The sequence below is a fragment of the Malaya genurostris genome, chromosome 2 (genome assembly GCF_030247185.1).
Source record: "Malaya genurostris strain Urasoe2022 chromosome 2, Malgen_1.1, whole genome shotgun sequence".
Classification (NCBI taxonomy): Eukaryota; Metazoa; Arthropoda; class Insecta; order Diptera; family Culicidae; genus Malaya; species Malaya genurostris.
Genome location: NC_080571.1, coordinates 138,500,290 through 138,513,489, shown reverse-complemented (window position 1 = coordinate 138,513,489; position 13,200 = coordinate 138,500,290). Strand labels below are relative to the sequence as shown.

Sequence of the window (13,200 nt, the reverse complement as noted above, 5' to 3'; positions counted from 1 at the left end):
CGGTATACTTGATTGTTGAACTGAGTACCTTTCGGATCGGTTGTGTTTGCCAGATCGTTCCCCTAAACTCTTTTATAACGACCCGCCCTGAGGCTGGGTTTCTGGTCGGGCAACCCTAGGCACGACAAGTGGTCCTCGAAAGAGGTGGCGCTTAAACCATTTGTTCGGATAGGTGGAGCGATTAGACAGACCGATATTGGTAGCATCGTCGTGCACGCTACAACATCTCTTTGTTTGTCCTCATTCTTTCAACAGCGGAATCGTATCATTGATTTTTTTTTTGTAATTTCATTTTTTTTAACTCACGCCCACGATGACCAATATTATTCATCTGTAACTGATTATATGGCACATGCATCTAGTAAACGAAATCAGAACTTTTGCTTCTGCTTACGGTATGGCTTGAATAGTATATCGACATAGCTAGATAAGTAATATGCATTCCACCAAGTCATTTTGCAAACAATTATTTTGATACCCAATTAAACAAGTGGCTCGAAATAACAAATCATATACATCAAGTATACCTGTGAATTCTCCACACGAAACATCTCGTTGCGCGCCTAACAATTTTTTTCAACGATCTAGTATTCCTTTCTTCGACGGCCAAACACTCATGCAACTTGTTTTGCGCCAAACACCTATCGATGATCTAGCAATCATTGACGACTTTTTCGGTGGAAAATTCCATTGTCCATACAAAATAACTTTATGGATTTTTCCCACTTTTCCGGCAAGTTTTCCTAATTTTTTTGATGTACGAACCCGGTGAGGGTAAAAACTGATCAAACAAAAAAAAAATCATCTCAATCCGTCCATCCGTTCTTACGTGAAGCGATTACAAAGAATGATCTCTGCATTTTTATATATATATAGATGTAAACCATTAAAATCATTTAGAGCTGTCAGTGACTGAAGACTACTCGAAAAGTAGAGTTACTCGAAAAGTCTACGAAAGTCTTCGGGGAGGAGGGGTGCTTTGGGTTTAACTAAGTACCAGATTTTGGTCTACGGGGTTTATGAACGGTTTTTAATAGCAAATGACAGTTTTTCTTCGTTCACTTCCCCTTTCAATTATTACGAAATATTTCTGTATTATTCGATATTTTTTCAGAGCACGATAGTATTAGTTGCTAATCTCTGAAAATAGTTAGAGATTGCTAAGAGTTTCGAAATAATCGAAAGAGAAAGTAAACGAAAAGAAAATAACCTAATCTAACGTACGCGGTCTTGCGTAACGCGAAGCCTACCTACGCCGAACAAAGCAGATCTAATACTATATGAAATTCAAGGTGTATACCAATGATCTAAACCGTAGATCGTGAACGAGGAATATGACCGATGACGACATCATTATGGCCTGCCATAGATCGATTTTAACCAATTTAGTATGCTATTGAAATACTGAAACGATGTTGCCATACATGTTTAAGTTTAATGTTTCCGAATCGATTGGTTGTTGAATTATATCAGTCCATCAACAAATCACTGAGTTATTGCCGTTAAAAATTATGACAGAAAAAGGTTACGCGGCTGTTTTTGGTAGTTTGAATTAACACTTGGCCCCGTATAGTGAAGACTAAGGCATTTTCATTGCCAAAACTACTACGGCATTGTTTGTTGTATTTGTTTTTTTTTATTTGTTCCGTGTTATCCAATTAAATGTTTGTCATCAAAAAGACGTGATTGGGTAAAGATGCACCGTTACAAATAAAAGTTACAGCGAAGCGAAGCAGGAAAAGCCGCAAAATTTCCACAATCAATTAATACGAACGATTATCCAAAAGAAGAAAAGAAGTATGCCAGTTTGATTTGTATTCACGCCCTCCAGTTTTGTCTGTACTAGAGCAAATGTAGTATTTCGTGACTCCAAATTAATCATTTCATTCTATATTTACAGCTCGCGGTTTTGGAATGCGAGTTGTTGGTGGAAAAACAGGTACTGATGGCAAACTTTTTGCGTACATTGTATGGACTGTCCCTGGTGGACCGGCAGAAAAAGGAGGTCTACAGCAGGGTGACAAGGTTGTATTTTAAATACTAAAATAATCCAGTAAGGACTATAATTTAGATGTAAATTTCAGATATTAGAATGGTGTGGAACATCTCTAGTTGATAGAAGCTTTGAAGAAGTATGTGCAATAATGGATAGAACTGAAGACATAATAGAATTAGTAGTGGAGCATGCAACAGATTATAGAATGTGCGATCTCTTAGATGATGGTACATCAGGAAATTCAAACAACCAAATGAAGTCGAATACAGATTTTTCAAATTTTAATCTTAATTCAGGTGAGTTTTATAGTTATCAAAATTCGGCCGCGGGAGATGGAAAAAAGAAAGGTTATACAAACACTTCGTGTCCCAACTATTAAACCAAGGCACCCAAGGTGTTTTGGGATTTCTCTTTACCAATGATACAGATTGAATTTCATTAAGACTGAACTGAACTTTATTTTTAGTTAATTCTACTTTTTATACGTAACCTTTCTTCTCCTATTCTAGCTTATTGCTTGTGTACTGTTACTTCCCCTACCATCAAAAGAATATGTAAACTAGTTCTTTTGATGGTAGGGGAAGTAACAGTACACAAGCATTAGCCAATAACGTTGCTTCTCGAGGCCATGTTTGATGACGGAGGGAGAGTGCGAGAATCAGAAACGAGTATTTTTACGTGCGTTTAATTTGTTCTAAAGAGCGAGTGAGTGCCTATCGTGAGTGTACGGGCGTACTTGACCCAGATCGGTGAGTTGCTGTCGAAAGGTACTTTGTCTTTAATGCTTTGAATAGTGTATTTGGTTGAAACCCGAACCAATGTATCTGTTTTATCTTCGTATTTATTTTGTGATGTCAAAAAGGATGTTTACCTTCACAATTTCTAATGAATATTACAGCATTTGTCTTATGATTATGATAACCGAGTTTCACAGTTTTTCCCACAGAAGTTGAGTAAATCTTTACCTACTTCCACGGCAATGCTTTTTTGATTTTCTTTTGTATATTTTTTGTCTTTCTCATATAGAAAGGCTATACAATCACTGTGAAAACCGACTTTTGAACCGAGGCCGAAAATCATATGCCATTCGACTCAACTCGACGAATTGAGCAAATGTGTGTGTGTGTGTGTGTATGTATGTATGTATGTATGTGTGTATGTGACATGTGACAAATAAAGTCACTGGATTTTCTCAGAGATGGATGAATGTATTTTCATTTTCACTCAGATTCAAGGTCTTACGGTCCCATAGATCGCTATTGAATTTTATCCCGATCTGACTTCCGGTTCCGGAATTACAGGGTGATATGCACCAAAAAATGAAACAAATTGTCACTCATTTTTCTCAGAGATCGCTACACCGATTTTCACAGCCTTAGATTTTAATGAAAAGTCTCATGATAACATAGATCGCTATTGAATTTTATTCCAATCCGACGTCCGGTTCCGGAAACACAAGACAATATGTACAAATCTATGAGAAAATACGCATTCGATTTCTCGGAAATTTCTTAACCGATTTTTACAAATTAAGATGCAAATGAAAGGTCTTGAAATTCATTAAAAATTCCCAGAAAAATTGGTACAGATCCGACTTGCGATTCCGGAATTACATTGCGATTAGTAAAAATGTTCAATTTCATGTGTATTTTTTCACAAGCGATGGTGAAACGAGGTGCACATTTTTATAGGTTTCATCTAGTTGGCACATTTTGTTAATTGGTGGATATATAAAACCACTTTGGGACTACTAGTGCAGGGTTTCTGCTTTCAAACGCACCGGTAATAATGAAGAAAAAATGTAAAACCGGAACTCACTTCAATTTTTTCGCAACGGTTGAACCAATTTTCACAAATCACTATCTTTTCAAGTGATTAGGCCCCTATGGGCTACTCTGGTCGAGAGTGATGGTTTCCAGGTTCCACATATTCCATACCAAACCAACAAGGTCCCCCAAATGAACACCAGTAACACTTGGTGGAAATCAAGGCCATAATTGAGTTCTCTTCAACACGAAGCGAAAGACTGGAGCCGATACAAACCGATTCCGTTTCTTATGGTTTCCGGTTTTCGATTCGCGATGGGAGATAATAGTCCTATACTCAAAACCCTTCTTAATCATCCTAGTGGTGTGATAATGCCTTTCTCTTTCTTCAAAATAGTTTCATGTTTTTTGTCGTGAATACGACTTACTTTACTATGGGGTGCCTTTTCAAAATTTACCCTCTGAGAGAGTGATAAGTTTTTGATCGTGAATATCTCTTGTTGTATCCAACGAATCAACATAATTTTTGCTACATGCCATCGGAAATATGATCACAATTTTATGATAAAATTTTCAGTTGTGTGACATAATCTCAAATAGTTCAAAATTAAACTTTTCTGAAATGTTTGGTATAAACGAGTATCAAAGAGGATAATTCATATGGCGCGTTTGCCTTTCTCGTATTTTGAAAGCTCATAGCTCAGTGATCTTTGGAAGGATTTATACAATCTAACTACCAATAGAATCGAAATTTTTCAACTTAAACGTGTATAGCAAAAGCATTGAAGTATTTCAATAGTACACTATTGAAAAACCTATCTCATTTGACCCATGTCAACACCAGCCAATCAGAACGCGTTCTGAGGAAGAGAAGAAAATAGCTGCTGCTGTACAACAAATCGTTCAAGAAAAATGTTCCGAAAAGTGGTGAATATCGTAGTGATTTCCTCAATTTGGTCCTTCTGAATGCTAGAAACGAATCCGTACAGCATATTGATAGTTTCTTTCAATAAATTATGCAAATCCGAAATGAAATAATCGACATAAAAATTCTGTACGCGGCTATTTTTATAGCCGTTAGGACCGCCCATTAGTGAAAAAGCTACAAACGAAATCACATAAAAGGAAATCTATTAACAAAAATTGAATCAGTTTGTATTCTATCGCCACTGCGAGCAGATGTGTTTTGTGTCGTTTGCAAAGCTAGTTTCGCTTTCGACAAGAGCGATTACGTCACAGCTGCCAGTCATCCTCAGTTTAGTGCAAATCAAGAACAATTTGGTTAGATTTGTGCACTTTTCGCTGTGTGAAATTCACAGTAATCGAGATCAAGTGAAGCCTTTTTTTGCGAAAAATGTTCCAGAGTTTAATGTCGTAGAGAATTACGCAATTTGACCCTTCTGAATGCTGGAAATGAATCCCTACAGCATATTGATAGTTTTTTTCAAAAATTTATGCAAATCCGAAATGAAATAATCGACATAAAAATTCTGTATGCGGCTATTTTTATAGCCGTTAGGACCGCCCATTAGTGAAAAAGCTACAAACGAAATCACACGGAACGACCGAAATCAGCATTTTCGCGAAAAATTTAGTTGATTTGCTGATTTTAGTTAGTTATTTTTTGAGACAACTAAAAGAATCTTACTTTTGCTAATTTAGATTTTTTATTCTCATTCCCCTAATAATAATAAAATATTTGTTGAAATGACTATTTTTTTAGTTGAATTCACAAATTAAATGTGCTGTCATTTCTTAGCTAAGGCACATTTCATTTCCATTCAACCAATTTTTTAGTTGAATTAAAGAAATAAAATGTTGTTTTCAACCAATATGAATGGTTGAATTGGCTTCTGCAATCTGCAGCTATATGGCGCCCTGTCACCGAAACGGTAACACCGTAATGACTACTTGCCACTAGATGGCACACTACTTCCGAAAAAATTTCAGACGCGGTTGTCTTTTCTATATTGGCAGGTATAAATACGATGTTGTATTTAAGAAAAAGACATAAACGAAACATAAACATCTTTTCGAATTTTTTCTTCTAAATCACTGTTTTCTTCATTCTCACTGAAAACATTTAGCACTCGGAAAACAAAAGCCGAATACAAGTAGTACACCGGACGGCGCAGCTCGGAAGGTTTGAAGATACAAAAAAACTTCTTCACAATTAGAGTGAAACATTCGAAATTCTCTTCACTGTTCCGCGTAAAAACATTATTACGCACAATCGCTTCAAGTGCGCACAAATTCTGAATAAATACGATTTCCACTAACAGTTTACGACATTTTTACATATCGGTTTAGAAATTTAAATAAAGATATATCGAACACATGCGAAAAACATCAAAACAATTTTCAAGCAGTTTCAATAAAACTGTCCTTTTTAGCTTTTTAATGGATTGTTTTGCTTTGACACTTCTCATGAGTTTTTGGCTAATAAACTTGTTAATAATACCCATTTCAGTTTTGTTTTCTTTGAGCTGTCCTTCAGTAATGATGGTGATAGATAAATAGAAACAAATTTTCTGATTTTAATAACAAAATTAGTTGTCAATGAGAACTTCGTGTTGGATTGAAATATTGCTGGTTTGTGTCCAGGATATTCACCAACTAAACACATTCTCTAAAAATAAGAGTTTTTTCAGCAAAGTAAATTCGCAATTTTAACTAATTTTATAGTTATTTTGGAAATTTTGTTGTTAAAATCAACTAATTCAAAAACAGTAATACGAATTAGGCGCAGAGCTAATTTCGGTCGTTCCGTGCACATAAAAGGAAATCTCTTAACAAAAATTGAATCAGTTTGGATTCTATCGCCACTGCGAGCAGATGTGTTTTGTGTCGTTTGCAAAGCTAGTTTCGCTTTCGACAAGAGCGATTACGTCACAGCTGCCAGTCATTAGCATTGGGTAAAAAACAACGGTGGAGAGCATTACACAATATCAGCCGTTCTAATGGCTCTAAAAATTTTCTAAAGAACTATTAGGATTTGTTGTTCGCAAATCGCAGGTAATTATCCTCAGTTTAGTGCAAATCAAGAACAGTTTGGTTAGATTTGTGCACTTTTCGCTGTGTGAAATTCATAGTAATCGAGATCAAGTGAAGCCTTTTTTTTACGAAAAATGTTCCGAGTTTAATATCGTAGAGAATTACGCAATTTGACCCTTCTGAATGCTGGAAATGAATCCCTACAGCATATTGATAGTTTTTTTCAATAAATTATGCAAAACCGAAATGAAATAATCGACATTAAAATTCTGTATGCGGCTATTTTTATAGCCGTTAGGACCGCCCATTAGTGAAAAAGCTACAAACGAAATCACATAAAAGGAAATCTCTTAACAAAAATTGAATCAGTTTGGATTCTATCGCCACTGCGAGCAGATGTGTTTTGTGTCGCCTGCACAGCTAGTTTCGCTTCCGACAAGAGCGATTACGTCACAGCTGCCAGTAATTTCGATGGATGAAAAAGCAACGTTGGAGAGCATTATAAAAAATCAGCCGTTCTAATGGCTCTAAAAGTTTTCTGAAGAACTATTAGGATTTGTTGTTCGCAAATCGAAAGGAAATATCCTCAGTTTAGTGCAAATCTAGAACAGTTTGTTTAGATTTTTGCACTTTTCGCTGTGTGAAAATTCACAGTAATCGAGATCAAGTGAAACCTTCTGTGTTTTTGCGAAAAATGTTCCAGAGTTCGTAGAGAACTACACAATTTGACCCTTATGAATGCTAGAAACGAGTTCCTACAGCATATTGATAGTTTCTTTCTATAAATTATGCAAATGCGAAATAAAATAATCGACATTAATATTCTGTATGCGACTATTTTTATAGCCGTTAGGACCGCCCATTAGTGAAAAAGCTACAAACGAAATCACGTAAAAGAAAGCTCCTAACAAAAATTTAATCAGTTTGGATTCTATCGCCAATGCGAGCAGATGTATTTTGTGCTGTTTGCAAAGCTAGTTTCGCTTCCGACAAGAGCGATTACGTCACAACTGCCAGTCATTTCGATGGATGAAAAAGCATTGTTGGAGAGCATTACAAAAAATCAGTCGTTCTAATGGCTCTAAAAGTTTTCTGAAGAACTATTAGGATGTGTTGTTCGCAAATCGAAAGCAAATATCCTCAGTTTAGTGCAAATGTAGAACAGTTTGGTTAGATTTTTGCACTTTTCGCTGTGTGAAATTCACAGTAATCGAGATCAAGTGAAGCCTTCTTTGTTTTTGCGCAAAATGTGGAAAAGGAGAATGCTTGCATAATTCATACAATTGATCAACTAATTGATATTCGGAAGTGTTAAGGAACATGTCAGTTGTTTTCGTATTCACGACATCCAGTTATGTCTCTGACATTACCCACCCGCCTTTTTTTATCTTTTTATCAAATAATTTCTGACACTAATTTGAGCACTTTGAGAAGTGGGAGATACATGATATTTCCGAAATCGAAAAAAAAATTTTGATGCCAAAGTCTTAGAATTGCATAGTGTCATTTCGAGAAATTTTTTTTTAGATGACACTAAATCTCGACGTTTCATGCAATTCTAAGACGTTTGACATAAAAAAAATTTCGATTTTGGAAATCTATGGTAATTTTTCAAGATCGAAAATTTTCAAACCTTAACCCGATTTAATTTCGATTTTGGAAATCTATGGTAATTTTTCAAGATCGAAAATTTTCAAACCATGCCCGATTTAGCTCAAATTTTGCATGGGGAGTTCTTTCATGTGTTAAAACTTCTCAACAATAGCGCTTAACGTAAGTAGAGATGATCCCAAAATATTGACACCCTTATATACTGTTGACTCCTTGGTCCTGGCCAACACCGAAACGATCGTAACCAACCTTGTAAACTTGCGCTGACGTGTAGTGATGTACGCCGTTACTGCCTAGTCAGCCTCGTACATTTTGGTTATTGGACATCAGAACACCATGGATAAAACTCGTTAATTGTAGATAAATCACAACACAGTTTATTTTGCACTTAACTAATGAACTGACATGCAAATTCATTTGGCTTATACTACTAGTAATTTATTTGGACTTAAGCTAACACATAATTGAAATATTATTGGACTGTCTTCCCTTGCTGATGGACTGGCACTGAAATATACCTCCGATCGCCGATCGATGCAGTAGTCGGCTTTCCTGTGCGATGTTTTCCGCTATTTCTCTCTTCGTTGATGATCGTTGATCACAGCCATATCTCCGTCGATCGTGGCGTACTATCACAGGTCCGATTAGTATTCGGTTTACACTCATGCCGATAAAAATCAAGTTTGTTGTATTGGTTGGATAGGTAGTGGACTGTACTCGATGACGATGCCAGGGTTGTAGTTCAATGCGATCGCACTCCTGAACATATACTTTAGAGCGATAAAAAACAACGTGTTTTGTCGGCTACGTCACTTATACCATTATATCTCCGGAACCAAAAGACACAGCCATTTGATATACAAACTTTATAGATGGCCCAACAGTAGCTTCCAAACGAGTCTAAGCTTGTTAAAATCGGTTCAGCGATCTCCGAGAAACTTGTGCGGTAAAAAATCAACGCGTTTTGTCGGTTACGTCACTTATACCATCATAACTCTGGAACGAGAAGTCGCAGCCATTTGATCTTTGAACTGGGTCAATGGCCCAATAGTAGCTTTCAAACGAGTTGTTTGAGCGGTAAAAATATCTTAAAGTGCACACACATACACCCACACATATACACGCAGACATTTTCCGATCTCGTCGAACTGAGTCGAATGGTGTCGAACACTATGAGTCTCCGAGGCTCCGTTCGGTTTTTCCAGCAATTCTAATACCTTTCTATCGAGAAAGGTAAAAAACATCTTACTAACTTTCCTCAGAGATGCAGAACCGACATTCCCAATCTTAGGTTCAAATGAAATATCCTATGCTCCTACCAAAAATTAAGCATATTCTTCAGATTCATTTGAAGTACGATGTCAAAATCGTATATAAACATCAAAATTTGACTAAAAAAACTAGTTTGTATTATATTAGTTGGTTATCATAGGAACTGGACTTATTAATTCATGTGTTACTAGTAAATGAACAAACAATCTCTTTGGTTTCTTTCAAGATTAGAAGAGAAATATTTGAATGGAATACCACAGTATTATATATAAGAAAATGATTGATATGAGAAAGGCATCAATACACCACTAAGTGTATTAAAACAAGTTTTTGTTATTAACATTGAAATTGCCTGTTTTGAAACGTAGAAACCAATGTTCACAACTTTTGATTGGAGTTGAAGCAAGATCCTAACAATAATTCTATGACTACTCGATGCTTTATTCCTTTGGTTGAACCAAAAATCACATTCAGCAAACGCTCTTCATTCAGTTCGAAATTCGTTCCAAAAAGTGCTTTGCCCCCTCCCACAGTTGGTTTTTTAATTTCGCAATTTGGATCTTGTAATTGTGTTACTCTGAACGGTCCCATATAAAATGGCTCGAGTTTACGTCTGTTTTCGTTTTGTAAGTAAAATATGTCTTTAATTTGTGTTTCCGATGGGTCTGCTAGATGATCTGTTGTTGATTTTCTTTTTGTCGTATCAGATGTTTGTTTATTAATTCGTGAGATTTCTGCAATTTATATTGTAATTCCTTATTATATAGGTCAAAATTCAATACTGTCTCGATTTTGTCGGGATATGTTTCTTGTGGCTACCCATGGTCTGAATGTGGTGTTGTGTTGTATGTAAATGCATGAAACTGCAGCCAATCATCGCAGTCAGATTGATGTTCGTTGATAAAGGATCGCAGATATTCGTTAAGACATCTGTGGTTCCTTTCCAAAGAGTCAATTGTCTGAGGATGATAAGCTTTTGAATAAGTTAGTTAAATTTTAAGTAGTTCACAAATTTGTCCCAGAGTGCCTTTCTCATACAAGGCCAAGTGTCATATGCCCTTCGACTAAGTTCATCGTGCTGAGCAATGTCTGTGTGTGTGTATGTGTCAAATAATAACACTAGGTTTTCTCGGAGATGGCTGAACCGATTTTGACGATTTGTGTCAGTGAGTCTAGTGGGTAGTGGACGTGTTTCACAGCGTCCTCCGACCGAGGGCGTTGGTTTCGGCTGAAGCATCATGAGTGTTTGCTCTGACTGTATGCTTCTCTGTTTTTGAGAGCCCATAGTGTCTCTTTAAAGTGCGGGTGATATAGTTAACGTGATCAACTTGCGCAAATCGTCGTGGATTTTTTCGCGGATTTCACGGGTCAGAAGATGGCCATTTTTTATAGCAAAGGCACAGGTCTGTGTATTTGTATCCGTAAATCTATACACGTGTTAATACGCATACAGTGAAATAGTAGATGTTCTCATCTGTTCCCTCATAGTGTTTACTGTGTGTACAATGTTGTAGTTGAAACAGATGAGATGTGTTGGCTAACCTACACACGGTGGCTTCCCAGCTGTGATAATTTTAGAAATCACAAATTATCAGCGGATAAAAGAGTTACATCTGTAAAAGAAGGCCTTGATTGCCTTTACCCAGGTATGGAGAGGGGTTTATCTTTTCTCACTCTCGCAATCTATCAGTGATTATACGCATATGTGTAAGCTACTTATAAGTAGACGCAGTAAGGTAAGTAAAATCTACTCATATTATTCGAGGGTGTGAGTTTCCAGCTGCACAGTGTTGTGGTCAGTTTTAGTAATCATAAATAAACAGTGGATAAACGAGTTGCATCTGTAATGTGCGGCCATGGTTGCCCTTATTTTCAGGTACTGAGAGGGGTATTTTCTCTTCTCACTCTCGATTACTCGTGCATCTGTAGGCTACGTGTAGCGCTACACAACCGGCGGGCCAATACGCTCATTGTGCAAATTTTTGTATATAGTTTAAGCCATCACAAATTTTCAGCGGATAAACAAGTTACATCCGAAAAAGAAGGCCTTGGTTGCCTTTACTCAGATACGAAGAGGGGTAGTTCTTTTCTCACTCTCGCAATCTATCAGTGATCATACGCATATGTGTAAACTACTCATAGGTAGACGTAGTACACTGAGCTAAATTTTCTTTTTCACATTATATTCTAATTGATATTCTAATGATTTCACACTATTAGCATTTCCAATAATAGTTACAAGATGTGTTCAACATCATGTCAAATGTATGAGATAATCTTATGAAACATAAAACTCTTCTTAACGTTATTTTTACAGGATTTCCATATAACGAATGAAATTTCCAGTCTGAGTCAAATTGATTGGCGCGTCTTATAACCATTACTAGATATCCGCACAACATACATTGGAACAATTTATGAAGCGCATATTATATTCACTTCGATTTTATTTAGATAGGTTCATATATACCATATGACTAGTTATATATATATATATATATATATATATATATATATATATATATATATATATATATATATATATATATATATATATATATATATATATATTATATATATATATATATATATATATATATATATATATATATATATATATATATATATATATATATATATATATATATATATATATATATATATATATATATATATATATATATATATATATATATATATATAACTTTCAATGGAGCTCATACGAATAGCAGATAATCGCCAACTACTACTTTTCTTTGACGATTCAAGCTTTACTAGTATTCCGTTCGGTAAGGGAGCACCTCATGATATTTGCGAAAGAGAAGTGAGATCCCGAGACTGAAAATAAAAATGAATCTTACTAGACAGATAGAGAATGAAATGTACCGGATATAAATTTCATGGTCCGTTAACGCATATCCTTGAACGAAGTTGGATGAGCTGTCTTGTCAGCGATTTAAAATTACATTGAGATGCGGAACTTCCTGAAAAAAATGGTCTGGAGCAGTTGATGAATATCGGAGACACAACTATTTCTTCAGCTTCAAGCAGTACGATTCACGACTTCCATCGGATTTCCATATAAATTATATGGGATATTTTTATAACTTTCATTATGATAACGTCCATTTATATTTGACGTACACATTAAATAAAGATTATAAGTTTCCATATAATTTCTATGAATTATATTCTGCATATGATTCATATGACAAATCTAATGAATATAAATAAGATTTTCATTTCAGTGTAGGGTAAGTAAAACCTCTTCATATTGCTTCTATTCGATGGTGTGAGTTTCCAGCTGCACAGTGTTGTGGCATTGTTTCACGAAACAATTTTATGGTACTTTCATATACTATACTTTTCAAACGGTATAAAGTGTGGGTTTTTGTAAACATTACAAACCACTATCTATCTAATTACAGATTTTGATAGTGGTAGTAGCTTTCGCTACAACTTGTGAAGTTTTACGCTGGACTTATTCTTTCTTTCCGCTTTTGAACTCTGACGAATACAGTTCGTTTGCTCGTGAGTTTAATTTTCACTTCTCTTTTTGGT

General features: G+C 35.7%; 1 protein-coding gene across 15 annotated transcripts in view; it reads left to right on the top strand.

Annotated features, from left to right (window-relative positions):
• The window catches only part of LOC131430107 (regulating synaptic membrane exocytosis protein 2), a 1,567,561-nt gene that overhangs the window by 573,920 nt on the left and 980,441 nt on the right, over positions 1-13,200 (top strand). For all 15 annotated transcript variants that reach the window (XR_009229486.1, XR_009229487.1, XR_009229488.1 and 12 more), the window contains 2 exons: positions 1,901-2,025; positions 2,085-2,292. Coding sequence is in view for 12 of the 15 variants with exons in the window: in XM_058594797.1 (XP_058450780.1) it covers positions 1,901-2,025; positions 2,085-2,292 (333 nt within the window). In the remaining 3 variants the exon portion in view is untranslated. The remainder of the gene's footprint in view (positions 1-1,900; positions 2,026-2,084; positions 2,293-13,200) is intronic.